We start from the raw sequence: 15,244 nt of genomic DNA on the forward strand, positions 1-15,244 counted from the left end.
GTATATCTGTTAAATACTGTTTAATTGATTTCAGTTTCTTGTGAGTTTCTGTAATTTCTTTAATGTATGTGGGAAGTTAATTTCTAATAATATCACTATGTGGGTTAGAATGCTACGTCCAACATGACATATTGAAAGGGAAAGCGAACAAACTGGGTGTAGACAATCAAATAAAAGAGGTTGATTCATTGAAGCATGCGTCTGCACTCTGCTGCAGTGTGCAGAAAAAAAATCAATCTTTTTTGCAAGTAATGCCAACTCATGTACAATGTACAATGAGAACTTGGGGGGAAAAAGCCGTAATAAAAATGCAAGCATCACTTACATCCTTAAATGACACCGTTAAATTTTTTGTTTCTTGAACAACTTTTTTAATGACGATTAAAAATGCCAAATGGTAATCTAATCACAAAATATTTTGTTGCGCATGTCCCCCAGAACGCAGTAATCAACCCTCTCCAAAAAGGTGTCAGCGCCAGGAGATGTCAAACATTTTGCTACTTATGGCATATTTCTTTCCTGACGAACGTTAGAATAAAAAAAAAATCCCTCCCAGACCAAAGAATATCGGTGCCGCACTTCGCACACCCGTATTTAACACAAGAAAAGAAAAAAAACTTTATGGCGTTTTTGCTTCCATTTAGTCTAGATATGATGTCACATGTCGCTGACGACGAGTTGTGACGAGTGCTGGAAGTATACCACCGATTTCGAAAGTCTTTGCAAGTCTAATCGAATTCTGGGTAGAATACGTGGTGTGATATCAAAAAGAGCAGAACCTATTTATTTTAAAAAAGCATACATGATGTCGGCACACGACCAAATAAGAGCGATGTTGGATCAATTAATGGGGACGGGACGAAATGGTAAGTATAAGCTTCCTTTTTTTTTTTCCTCATCGAAAGTTTTAAACGAATGTGTATGTTTGCTGGTCCCTTTAATGACGCCAGTGCAGCATTTTCACAAAATGGCCGTTTGAGGAAGAGTAGGAGGAATTTATTTGCGAATGTCCAAATACCTTAATAAATATATGTACATGTTTACGAAATGCTAAATGTGTGTAAAACTTTTAAATATCATATTGGAAATAATTTTACTTCCAAGGCAATATAATTTACCAAATGCATACCTTTTCGTGAGAACTTTAGTAGGAGTTACACTTTCAATACGCCTTTTTATTTGGTGAAACTGGCTGTAGTATCCAAATAGCGTCATGTTTGAGGCAATCAGTTGTGTAACATGCACAAAATTGTTTACAGTTAGAGGCAGATGTCATTAGGACAATTGCAACAACCTTTGTCCTTATTGTCGACGAAATTTGAACAATTTTAAGTTAACTACGTATGCACCAACGATGAAAATTTTTTAAAGGTTTTATTTTGTGTGTACAGTAGCATTTTTTAAAAATTTCCATTTGAACTAACGGCAGTCAACAAATTATCACGCTCTAGGTTTAGTACTTTCGCCTTGTGGAAATCTTTTTTTTTCTATGTGCAAGAAAAATAAGTTTAACCCTTAACCACAGTCGTGAACATTTTGGGCACTAACACAGTCGTGCGGTCCACAGGACCTCTGAAAAAAAGGAATATAAATATATCAAGACATATTTTAAATGATGTGAATTTAATCATGTCTTATGCTTTGTTATTCACTGAACACAATTACGTAGTTTTGAGAGCGAAGCATTATTTTTTAACTTCCCTCAAAAAAGTATTTTGTTTATATTGTGAGTTTAAGCAAAACAAATACACCAATCCAAAATATCTCTTAACTGAGTATTTACACACAACTGATCAACGTGAATTTAGTCCTTAGTTATTGTTTAACATTCATTCTTCAAAACCACGGGTCCCTCTATTCAGTATATGCCACAAATAAAAAATCTGCAATTCTCTTGTCTATTGATCGTAATAAATCATTGGTGATTTTAACCCTCAAACACAGTTGTGACTTCCGTGGGACCGCAGTATATAAATAGAACACCACAGAAGCAGATAATGCAATCATTCCCTTCACGCTTTCACAGCACACTGAAGTTGAGGAAGGTACTAAGAGAGAGGTAGCCTCAAGGTCAAAACTACTGCCGGGGTAACAAGCAAAACAACACACTGGTCCGTGGGACGTCACAACTGTAGTTGAGGGTTAAGATCATCTTGCGAACCTGGAAAGTTATTCCTCCTGTAGTTCACAGTGGTTACAAGCATTTAAACACATTCTTTGTAACGTTTTAGGAGAACACACCATCCCTTTATCCAAGTTTGATCATAATTTCTGTGTTCTCCCGAAACGTTACATCATGGAGTGTAAAACTGCTCATAGCAACCATAAACTAGCTACAAGATAAATAATTATATGATGCAAGGAAAGAAACCTGGAGAGGTGTGAAACTTGTGTAAACTGTTGCAATGGATGATGAGTTCTGTTTTAAATATAGGTTTCTGGGAAGATGAAAATAAAGAGGAATCTTGATCAGCTTCATTCTGTATTGGTGGGTGCACATTAGTTAGTTTATGGTTTGTTTTTTATATCTACAGATCAGAATAACCTGGAGTGCATGATCTGTCTTTTGCGTATTAGAGACATTAAAACAGATGTGGAGAAATGGAGGATGGAAAACTTCTATGCTATTTTCTAAATGTCTGTTTACAGTGTACGTATGTATGCAAGTCCAAATGAACATTTATAGTACAGAATATACAGGAATCTTGACTACACTTTCTTTTCAACACTTGAATTTTTGATAAGTATTTTCTTGAAAATGTATTTGAAATATAAATGCAATTTTGTTTTCTAAATGTAATGGAATAAATACATGGAGTTTCAGCTGATTTGCCCTGAATTCAATCTTCATTAAAAAGAAAATTACTAGAACGGATAGAATCTTCCACAAGGTACCGTTGTAAAGAGGAAAGTTCAAAGTTTTACTAATAGTTGATGCTATGACTTTTTCAATATTTTCCACGCTGCAATTCTTGTCAGAGACAGGAAAGTAGAAATGCCTGTACTTTGCGCATGAATTCTCAGATCTTGTGGTAGGCGATGATTCTGTGCTGGAAGTGTTATGGGTGAGTGATGAGACGTATTTTCATCTCACAGGAGAAGTGAATAATCAAAACTTTCGATTGGGGCTACTGAGAAACCACATGAGTTTCAAGAGTCGTCACACCATCCTAAGGAGATGTGGCATCATTAGTCCCTTTTTTTCGAGCAGTATGGTACGTCTGAAAATTACCTGGCTATGATCAATACCTTTTTCATCCATCCCAGAAGGGAGACATTGCCTCCCACAAGTCCAGACTTAAATCCATGTGATTTTTACTTGTGGGAATGCATGAAACAAGAAGTTCTTTAATCTGGCCCGAGGACTATCCATGAACTGCAGGAGGATATCCGCAACAATTTTGAAGGAAACATTGAAACCTGTTTTTGACATTTGTATTTGCCTTTGTCATCACTGAACTGCATGATAGCCATACTGAGAACATACTAACGTACTTTAAACCTTCCTCTTTCCATAGGTACCTTGAGTAAGTTTGGCTGTTGTGGTAATTTTTTTAAATAACAATTGAAATCAGTGCAAATCAGCTGAAACACCCTGTACATAAGCTTACATCCTTTTTCTAAAATTTTACCCCACCCCCCCATCCCCCATGGCAGAGTGGTTAGCACAACATGCTATGACACTAGGGGTCCTGGATTCAAATCCCAGCCTGGGCATGGATGTTTTTGAGTGTCCATTCATCATATCATCACTGATCCCCATCTTTGCAAATTAACCAAAACTGTTACAAAAAGCGAAGTAAAATAAAGGAAATCGATAAACAATTTTTCTAAAATTGTACTTACTGTAGTAGCTTATTTTATTCATTCTGTCAGTTTACAGATTCTAATTTCAAAAGTAAATTTCTTTCTCAAGAGAATTAGTGCAATATCAGCAGCAGTACAGATTAACTGCATTCCACCTTTCCAATGAGAATTGCATTCATGAAATTTCTTTAATCATAATTCATTCATTACCTCAGAAAAGACAGAAAGGCCATATGAGAAAAGTACAAGTAATTTTGCACTTATATCACACTAAGTTGGCAATGAAAATTACAACATGAGAAGAGAAGTTCCACAGAAACTACTCATTACTTTTCTATGATGCATCTCCGTGAGCAGATAAAAAATCTCTTGCAGGAGTGCATTTGTCATTAGTAAGGCTCGGAAGTTGAGGAAAAATCCTTTTTTTTTCCTAGTGTCCGAAGACGAGGCCTAACATAATATATGTTCATTTTGGGTCATTGTAGGCCCGAAAAAGGTGGGTTTTATTTGTCCTTTTTCGTCGTTTTTTGGTTTATTAGTCCTTTTTTACAATTTTTTTTAGGTGTTAACGGCTTTTCTTGCAACTTCACCTTCTTTCGACTACGTTTTTACTGCTCATTCTCAATTCCAATCATCAGCTCATCACCTCTTAAACATCCATTCTGTAGTAAAGAAACAAAAAAAAAAAAAGAAAGAAATATATTTGAACCATCCCAGAAAATAGAGAAAAACATTTTTGAATTACTGAAGCAGGGTCCTTTAACCGTAACTTGTCTGGAAGGTCGCGCTGTAAGTGGCAACTTTCTCTTGTTTTGAAGCTTTCAGTTTTTTCGCACTGTGTTCCATACCACCAGAATTTTGTATTTTTTTAATTCATTACATATGTAATTAAAACTGAAGTTATTAATTAATTTGGATCACATTTATACGTCCTTTTTTCAGTTTTTAGGTCCCTTTTTTGATATTTTTAGGTATTTTTATAGGGGTCTTTTTTGGCAAGCCCTAGTCATTAGCAACACAACAGCAAGATTGAGTTGGTTATTACAAAATTTTCATTGAACGACAATTATAATACAAATAATTAAAATAGCAAATTTGTAGCTATTTTTGCTTACTAAGTTTTGAAATTTAGATCCGCAGTGGTCTAGTCAGTAGGGCATCTGGGAGTTCCTGGTTCGATTCCAAGGGTGGTTGACCTAAGGTCGGAATTTTTTACTCCTTGTCTGGGATCACCCAGCCTCAAATCGATGGGTACCTGGGGGTAAAGGCATCCTGAGGGTGATGCTGATCACATCACCTCCAAAATGGCAGAGAAGGAGAATGCTGGGGTCCCTACCCCCTGTACATGGGGAACTCTTACCTTTACCTAAGTACTGAAATTTTGTTTGATCACAGTTCTGATTGTGTAATAATTCCTTAAGTTGTATGGATGCCTAATTAATGTTTTTATAATACTAAACAAGTTTGGAGAAACTAATTTGGGTAATGGTTCTGAATGTTTTTGCAAGTATTATTGCAGTATTAGGACATGCTTTTGTAGTACTAGATATGATTGTGGAAGTAAGTTCGAAGGTGGGTGAAACTAAATTATGATTTGAAAAGTTATGCCTGTGCTTTGTGACAAGCAGCTGTTCTTGGTTTACGGTCATCTCACACTGAGTTCACGCAGTGCTTGTAAGTTGCTGCTCTCAGAAGCATTCTTTGCATGTATAAAATAATAGGACCGAAGGGTGTTTCAGACCATAACTGATTGTGTGTTGGAAGCATTTAGGGACAATATTTTAATGCTAGGGCCCCTAAACCTGATCTGCTTACATTTATTGACATAATACCTCTACCACTTTACGTTATTACATAGTAGCAGCAACAGTCCATATTAAAGACAACAGTAAACGAATGGCTGTTAGCAAGCAAATACACAAATAGGAGTATGCGGAAGAGAAGAATCCTTCTCTAGAAAGCATGTATGTGTTAAGACATAAATATAAATCGAACCATGTAAATAGTGTTTTGTGTGTTTTCCACGATTTGTTTGGAATTAAACAACCAGAACTTGGGCCCTAATTTAGGCATTTTAAAGATTGGAAAGTATTAATTTATGTGGAACTTTGTCATGGTCCTAAGTTGCTTCTCTCTGAATCACTCTTTTCGCATATACTGTGTTGTATACACCTGCTTGCAACATACACATAGTAACGTCACACGATAAGCTTGAAGAGCATTAAGTTTAGTTCTAAGAGCACCAAAACATACCTGCCAGACCCACATAAGAATAATGGTGTATGAGAAAAATTAGTATGATTTGCTCCCATACATCTGATGCCAGAGCCAGATTTTAGTAACATAGCATACCTTTTCGGGTAAAGAAAAATGTGTTTAAGAACAAAAGTAGAACTGAAATATCATTAGTTTTGGAGCTATAATGATAAATGCAGTCTCGGGGGTTACACACACAGGAATGCGGAGACAATGAGACATCCCTATACATAATACTTAATAGTGTTATCAACATGGGTCCATTTTTGTCTTTTGAAGTGGAAAGGTGATATGTCAGAATGGGCTAAAATTTCATGAGAAACAATGATTCTTAATTTTAGCGTAAAACACTCACCATTCTGCTGCTATAACCATAATTTTTTTGTGCTCCGTAAGTGTGCAAACACTATGTAAAACAAACATGGATAGGGAAACTCAAATGTGTCAGTACATGATATAGGAAGGGATACAACATTTTGGGGTATGTTAACGTAGTGGCTGTCTTTTTACATGGAAATGTGGAAATTAAATTCCAAGATAGGAGACCTAAAGATGGCTGCCATAGTGATAACATAACCAGAAAGGATTTCACTGTTTCCTACATCCTGTGTAGAAACATTTGGTTCAAGTTTCCGTGTTTGTATTTGTTTTTAAATGTGTTTTTTGACTGCTCTGGACATGTCTGATTTAAACGTTGAAGTAATACAGAATGGAAGAAGGCAGGGGGAGCTAATCCCTGTTTAACTAGCCTGCACCATTTGTTACCCTCCATCTAACACAAGTGGATTAGTAAGTAGAAATGCCTTTTCAGCCAAATTACACATTCTTTGAATGGCATGTTGAATATGACTGCCTCCGCGTCTGCCTATTTGTCATTTTTGATATTGTTACTGCATGTAACATGAAAAATATGAAATTTTTCAATAGCTTGGAGAAAAAAGTCTCTATTCAGTGTTAAATTCCACAATGTCACATGGAGGGTGTCAAAGCAGTACCCTACATATTTCCCTGTCTCTTCCATACTGCAGAAATAGAATATGCTAAAACACAAATGGCCATCCCTTGCAACCAAAACAAAAAGTGTAGGAAATGAGTGTAGGGTTGGTCATGGGTACCTTTTTTTTTTAAATTAGAGGCTTGGTGAACCCCCCCCCCCCCCCCCCCCCGAGTTGCTTCATGTAGGGACACTGTTCAATGAAATTCCCACTTGACATCAGCCATCCTGGGAAGCAAACCTGGATCTCCTGTGTGTGTGAGGCAGATGCCATGCCTACTAGATGCTATACTTTACATGTAATGGCTCAGTATGAGATCAATTTTCATACAACACGTGACATGCAGGCTACAAACAGCATGTGTCATGTTGTTATGATAGTTTGCATTTATTTCTGAGGGTTCATTCCCAAGTGACACATGTCATCTGTTGTCACTGGTCTGAAAGCTAATTATCATACTGATAGATGCAATGGATGGTATTCAGCGAACAACCTCCCCCCAATGCATTACCCGAAATCATGCTCTGCTGCCATATTTCGGGCAAACAGATGAGATCCTGCATGGATAACATGCTGGATAAGCATTGTGCATATGATCTTTGCCGAAATGATTCAAGTATGATTATCAGGAACGTGTATGTGTAAAATATCGTACATTTCTCGCTCTAATAAGACTTCTCATATGCTTCCCTTAACATGTGTAAATCTGTTTGCCCAACTTCATTCTGTTTCTTCCCAAAATGCACTGCATGATGATGTCAAGTTGAATATCATCCATTGTCCCATATCACTACAGGCTGAAATTGATTGAAATTAAAATTTTGTGTGCATTATCACATGGGCTATTTGCACCTGTCTCATTACACAGTCATGACTGAAACTAACAAGTGTGTCTGAGGGCTAAAATCTCCTTACGTACATTAAAAGCTGAGGCTTTAAGGGGGAGAGGGACAATTTCCCTTAGGTCTTTCTCACTGGGGCAGCTGCCGATCACTGTTGCCAACTTCACTCTTTTGGAGCCAGATCTTTCGTGCACTCGTTTGGCTGTGAACTGTGGCACCTGCCCTCTGCCCCACTATGATGCCACCACTGGCACCGGCCCACAAAGACCAACCTTTGCCATGAGTGTACATTTTGCATGTGACGTGATATTCATATATAGGCTGCATCACCCCCCCCCCCATCTTTCCTCCCCAGCTACTTTTATATATATATATATCGCTGTGGCTAAGGTGAAGATGATAATATTATCCGGGAATCCTTTATTTTCGATTTCATATAAACAATTGGATTATTGAGATGTGTGATGCAGTGAAAATTAAGAATAAATTGCCATCACTTTAAAGCTAACGGTAATAGCAGCACCCCCACACCTCTGACACCTAAAATTACCCTAGGAGGCACTTTATGCAGCCTTCGTTAATCTAGCTCCTTGAAAGTCATCTTTAGCTCTATTAATGGTGAAATGTAGCTCTTTTATACATATAAGGTTTGTTAACACTGCCAGGATGACCGTATGAAGCAAGGAGAAATGCATTAGGTTTATAGGACCATTATTTCATTCGTTCTCTCGGGAATATGAAACATTCAATGTCTTAGAAAAGCACATGGTCGGAAAATAACATGTTGAACTATGTCATAGTAGACGCAAAAGTCAAAACTCCCATTTGATTAGCAGTAACTTGAAGTTGATTTCCCATAAGGAATACATGGGATTCTGTAAATACTTATTAATCATATTTTTCAAACATCATGTCTAGCTTAATAATCAACTTGAAAAACAGTTTCCACTTGCAACATGGAGAGAAATTCATACTATCTTGCATACTAAAACCTTTTTTAAATAGCAGTACAGCACCTAGAATAACATAGTGTGGAAAACGGCATGGTTATGCGCTCTCTGGCTGGTTCCACTCGAAAATGAGGCGCTGGTGTTGAACCCGGTGCTTGGTATTCGACTGCTTATAATGGAAGTAAATGGAGTTTTCGCTGCAACGTCTGATTCTTTTACATGAAGCATTTCTATGAATGTGATAATTGCTATGATATTTGGTACAGTGGTCGCGAAGATATTAACGAACATTCTAGACAGTCGACCACGTCCTGTTATCGTCATACTTTTGTTAATAATACGGGAGAAAAAATACGCGTGGAATGTTCTTCGCAACTAAATTTTTGTGTATGAATTATGAATTAGGTTCATTATTATCATCATCATCATTTTTTTTAAAAGATATACACACTGAAGCATTTGTATTTTTTATATTTACGGACTCTTTTCTTCCGCTTTAAACTAATCGCGGCGATGATGATAATGATGATTGCATGAAACAACAAGGGGAACCCCACAAAACTTTCTTAGTGCCATCGACATGAGTGTAAGGCAACTTTCAAACCAATGGGACAAGCGACACGGGATGTTCACACTGTCACACTAGTGACACACACTTCCAGACTGTAAAATAGCATTCATTGCACATGAGGGTCCAAACAGCAAACAACACGTTCATATGGCGTATTCGCGTGCTACTTGTTACTTCGGTCGGAAAGCTCCTTAAAGGAAGAGTGCTGAGACCGAAGCGACGTGCTACAGGGGGAGTTCCCAACTAAGTGACAAGCGACATGGTGCCTTCAATCTATTAGCAAGTGTTGCTTGCGAACAACAGATAGGCGGCACGATAAACCACACATAACAAAAACAGATCTAGGCGACACGATAAGCCACACGTGTCGCTTTGTCGCTTCTGCGTCGCTCAAACTGGGCCATTTCCTCAATAGCTTGCAACATGTTGCCGTGGTTTGTTGTTCGCGCATACACGATGCAATGAGTATCTTGCTTTAGTGAGATTGCGCACCAAAGCGACAAGCGGCACGTGCCACTTATCGCTTGAGGATTGACCAACCGAACGCTGGCCTGTGCTTCCCGTCATGCCGCTACGATGTGAAATGTTGCTCTTGATTGGCTCCTTTCCAAGCAACATGTGTCACTTCGGTATGAAAGTTGCCTTGGACCGAATGACCCGTGTCGCTTTGGTGTGAAATCCTCGTATCGTTTGTCGCGTGTCGCTTTGGTGTAAAATCTCCTTGAGGAAACGGTGCAGTCAGAGCTTTTGTCCCTACGGTTCCAAAGGCTGCATTGATTTCAGACTGCTCGCTTTCAAGCGACATTTGTGGTTTGTCGCCTCGGTACGAAATATCCGTCAGGATACTATTTGTATTCTAATAACATTGAAAAATAAACTCTAATACACAGTCCAAGACCTGACGTCCGGAATCACATTGAGATGTTTCTTCTTGTGTTACGCATGCTATTTATTTATTAATTTTATTTTACTTTTCTTTCCAAATTAATGCCATTTCGTGACTGCAAATCACTCCACAAATATAACTGTTTCCATCAATTCACTTACCGCCTTTCCAGAGAAACAAATCTACACAATATATTCCAAAAACTAACTAAGCCGCATTACTTTCATAACAAAATTAGCACCTGGGTCGATCACACTGCCATCTACTTGTCATCGTCTCGGGGAACCAGTTTCTTGGGTCGTTTTCCACACTACGTTATTCAAGGTGCTGTAATAGCAGTGTCCAATCCGACGATATTGAAATAAATGCACAACTAGTGCGTAATTGTCCCTCCTCGCCTTAAAGGGACACCTAGCACAAGGACTCCAGGAGCCCCAGGTTTGATACCCGTTGAAGGCACATAGTGGTTCGGATGCCACTTTAAACTGTACGTCCTGTCTCGATTAGCCTACCTGGCATAAAGTGGACTCAAGACAAAAACTCAAGGACAACACACAGCCCTACAGAAGATTACATTGACTGGAGGTCCAAATGCCAGAGCCTCGTTGGCTTGCACAATGCAGTTTTAACTGAGTGTACAACATGGAAGTGAGGGTGACACTTGAGTCCATTCAGCAAGTGTCACCCCACACACAGGTTGAAATTACCTAGGGCAGCTTTGAGAACATTAGAAAATGTTAGTTGTAATGTGTGATTGGTATGCATCAGTTGATATAAATTCCCATGCATGTATCTAGGGCAACTGTATTACGTTAACTGTTTTTTAGGTCTGAGATTTAATGCATCTGTGTTCTGTGTAGTGAATAATAATATATTTGCTATTTAATAACCAATGCTGGGACAGCTATACTACGTCCTTCACAGCTATGTTTGCACATAATGGATCATCCTTATAAATGAGAATCAGTTTTTATTAGAATTATTTCATAGTGAATTTCTATGATGATAAAGTTAGCTGTCCCATCATTGCATGTGACTTATTTTTATCTTAGTATAAGGAACTGTTGTAAGTAATGTGTACTTTCTAAAGCCTCATCCCCAATTTCATTCTAGGGAGGCTACGGAGCTTTAAACAGAAATTGAGGGTAAAGGTCGGCTGAGGGCAGATCACGTGTGTATAAAATTGTGTTTTTTTCTTTTCTTACTCCTGTACAAAATCTGTAAATCCTGGTGTAGTTGTCTGTATCTTGTAGTCAGCAGGCATTTATTGAAAACAGGAAGTGAACCAGAAATGTACGTGGCCTCTAGCAGCTGTGGTCGATTCTTGTGTGTATGTGTTTAAACCTATACACTTTATATATTTTTCCTGTTCAACAATTCTAAATTAAATCTCATATTTTGGTAGAAAGTAAGTGTATAACAGATTATTTTTTATAAGAAGCTAAAGTAAGGAATGTTAGTTAAAGATAGAAAAGATTTAGATTAATATTGCCAGATTTCCAAGTGAACTATTCTTATTCGGTTACGTGTGTGTCATTTTAGGTGAAAACAACCGGTTTCAAGTGAAGTTCACAGATCCGAAGGTGTGCAAGAGTTTCCTGTTGAGCTGTTGCCCTCATGAAATATTATCATCTACTGTAAGTACCGTTTAATATTGCAATTTCATATAGCATTTTAGATTTTAAATTTAGTCTATTTTAATTTAAAGTATTGCGTAGAAAGTGTTCCAATGCTCTTGAATCCAAACTTTTTGGTGAATGTTTTGTAAGAGTGTGACACTGACTGCATGTCAGTGGTTACATAGTATCGTACTGCTTGATAGGAACTGCAATTAACTTTACTCGAAACCGTAATGTAAGAATCTGTAGGTTAGTAGAAGGTTCAGTAGCAATAAGGATAGGCTGGATATTTTGGTTTTTCATAGTAAGAAGCACATCGTGTTTAAAAGATACGCTTGGCTTAGGTGCCCTGATTTACATACAAAACTATTGTTTGGTGTCAATTTCCTACTAGGAAATACAAGAAGCTTAAAAAAAAAAAAAAAGGATTTAGTTGCACTTGTTTATCTAGGAGCACTAACACTGGATGGAATTCTGCATTTAGTCTTCAGGATTGTGTAACACAACAGTTTGGCAACTTGTAATGGAAATCCTGCAGTCATATTTTTTCTTATCTGGCAGAATCAAAAAGGCCAATCACATTTCTTCATTCTAGAGTAAGAAACATTGTATTCAGACATTGAATTTCATGATAATCAGGGCTTGTAATTTTATGGAAAGCCTTCTTTTGGGGGCCTTGAAGATGATGATGCTAGAACTAGAAAATGTTTTTGTGTACTTTTGGTCTTTTTTGTTGTTATTGGTCATCGTTCAGTTTTTATCATTTCAATTTTCTAACTGCATTTTGTTTTTTTGTGACTGTTTTATGCATTTTAGCCAGGTGCGCTTCTCCCAAAATTCTAATGGAAAATGTTTTTTTTTTGTTCACTTTGGTTCAAGTGCGAAGAGGCATTTGCTAGCTGCAAAAAGTTTTCTTTTTTTTCTTCCTTTGTTGGTAATTTAAAACCACCAAACACCCAATTGTGTGAAAAGTAATTGTATAGCTCATTTTTAATATGCTCCGCCACAATTATTTTAAAGACTTTTTGGGTATTTTTCAAGCCCTAGTAACATAAATGGTACTAAATTTTGTCGTAAAATAAAATACACCTGGTCTTTGTGCAGTATTTTTTAGCTTTCCTATGCTCTATCTTTATCTTCACTTGAGCCAAAGTGTTGCAAAATTTTGGGAGAAACAAATACATGCAAAATGCAAGAAATACATTGAAGCAGTAAAAAAACACAAAGTAGAACTGGAAAAATACTGAAAATGTCAAATAAACCGCAATAGCCAAAAAAATGCAAAATAGAAGCAATGTTTTCTGGTTCTAACTGAATGAAAATTTATGATATATTTGGTTGCTAGGTGAATGTGTTTCCTTGAGTATTTATTTGGAAAATGATTTTTTCAACGTGTTCATGCTAGCTAGAAATAAGCATGACTTGAGCATATTGAGCATAGGTTTCCTGGACCTCATTTAAAGGCATACACTTTTCACACCTTAGCTTCGCTGTTTTCGTGACTGTCCAGTTACCTAGAATTCAAAGTGGAACTGCTGTGAATGTTATTTTAGCCAGGTACTGGATTTTATATTCCAGTGTCCTTACTCAGGTGTTTAACTTGTTTTGGATATAGAATCAGGGAAATCAACTTAGTTGTGAAAATGTGGTGGAGAAGTCAGGAAATTTTGAAAAATACTTGGAAAAGTCAAGGAAATGAATTGATTTTTGTTTGCTTTCCAGGATATTAAATTTGAAACACATTTCATCGTTTCCTCAACTTTTTTTTGGTAATATTTCACATAAAATGTACACTTATAATATATTTTGTAATTTATATTCAATAATGTTGATTCATTTGATCAACATGCAAAAGTTGAAGACTCAACCCTTCGTATGTTAAAGCATTTTGGAGTGCTCTGTAAACGTAGCAGGAAAAGTCAGAATATGGTTTTGCAAAATGGGTAGGGACCTTGCTCAGTGACATGTAACAACTAATGCCGTCGTAGAATATCCAGAGAAGGAAAAAGAAGCCACGGTTGGGAAACTGATTAACTTCATTGCTTAGAAGTACGAATGGCTTTTTAGTTGATATTATGTTTTGTGAAGCTAGGATTTTAACCCACCAGACAAGGCATGGATGTGCAACTTCGTTCATCTTTATCATTGTTTGTCTTATCTTTGATAACCTAGTTGTATGAAAGTGCAATATAAAGTTAATGAGACAGTGCTGAATTACAGGTTTTGGTTTCAATGGAGGATTGTTTTGTAAACTCGTATGTTCAGGTCCTAATAACTGAATTCTGTTTTCAATTTTTAAAACCTTATTATTCAATGTTTTTATCACTAGTGAACTCAGTTGAAATTCTATTTTACTACATTTATAGGTATTCCTATATTATGTAGAAACATTGTAATTGCTTTTTTTTAAACTAGGCAGTGTTCCCCTAGTTTCTCTACTCCAATTCTCTACTCCAAATACTGATAAATATGTGCACACAATAGAAAATAAGTTGACATAATCAGAGTCGAGGGCTCCCGCATAGCTAAATGGTTAGCACTCTCGCTTTTGGTGGGAGTTCCCAAAATTTTGATGTTGAATCAGCATCATGGGGATAGCGGGGGAGGTACTTGAAAATAAATAGTAATAGACTCCTGTCTCGAAAGCTAGAAAACAGCGGTGATGGGACTCGATGCACTGATTTCCTGTTACCCAATGAAAAGCTGCCTGGCAGACATTGTCCCTTAGGGGGCTCTTGCACCATGTTTTGTTTAATCAGAAAGAAGCGTAGGAATTGTGAACACCTATGCAATGTACAACATATTCCAATATCCATATACATGCATACTAGTTATATATTGCTTTGTAATGAGGTTGACCTATGTTGTCTTGCCAGGAACTCGTATCTTTAAAACAGTTGATCCAGTGCCAAGCGGACTTTACATAAAATGGACTATAAACTGAGATTAATGTAAAGCGCCTTAAAATTTTGACTGAAGGTGGAACCATATGATCATTTAGCACGTAGTTTCCTTTACAAATTAGCAAGCTTGTTTTTATCATCTTCATAGCCAGTTTCAGGGATGTATATTTCGATCTTGGTGGGAATAAATATAATTATAATATAATTTTTATTATTAAATAATGTGTATTGATATTGAGTATTTTATAAAGATGGCAAAGGTCATAATCTTTTGTATTGTAACTTGAATTTAGCAAAATTTTCACTGAAAAATTAAAATTGTTTTTATCATTTCATTAGGAGATACGTCAGTAGCCTGCTGCCCTCATTTGAATATTGTTCCATTATTTTGTGATGTTTGCAAGTATTATTACTG

General features: G+C 36.9%; 1 protein-coding gene across 4 annotated transcripts in view; it reads left to right on the forward strand.

The window, feature by feature from the left end:
- Positions 1-717: 717 nt before the first annotated feature.
- LOC145978214 (putative RNA-binding protein Luc7-like 1) overlaps positions 718-15,244 on the forward strand; it is a 57,877-nt gene continuing 43,350 nt past the window's right edge. For 2 of the 4 annotated variants that reach the window (XM_083110669.1, XM_083110670.1), the window contains exons 1-2: positions 718-866; positions 11,850-11,944. In XM_083110669.1, coding sequence (XP_082966795.1) covers positions 803-866; positions 11,850-11,944 — 159 coding nt within the window. In that variant the 5' untranslated portion in view covers positions 718-802. Of the gene's footprint in view, positions 867-11,439; positions 11,479-11,849; positions 11,945-15,244 lie in introns of those variants that run through there. The other 2 variants (XM_083110672.1, XM_083110671.1) reach the window with 2 other exon arrangements.

Source organism: Lepisma saccharinum, chromosome 24, assembly GCF_977018435.1.
Source record: "Lepisma saccharinum chromosome 24, izLepSacc3.1, whole genome shotgun sequence".
Classification (NCBI taxonomy): domain Eukaryota; kingdom Metazoa; phylum Arthropoda; class Insecta; order Zygentoma; family Lepismatidae; genus Lepisma; species Lepisma saccharinum.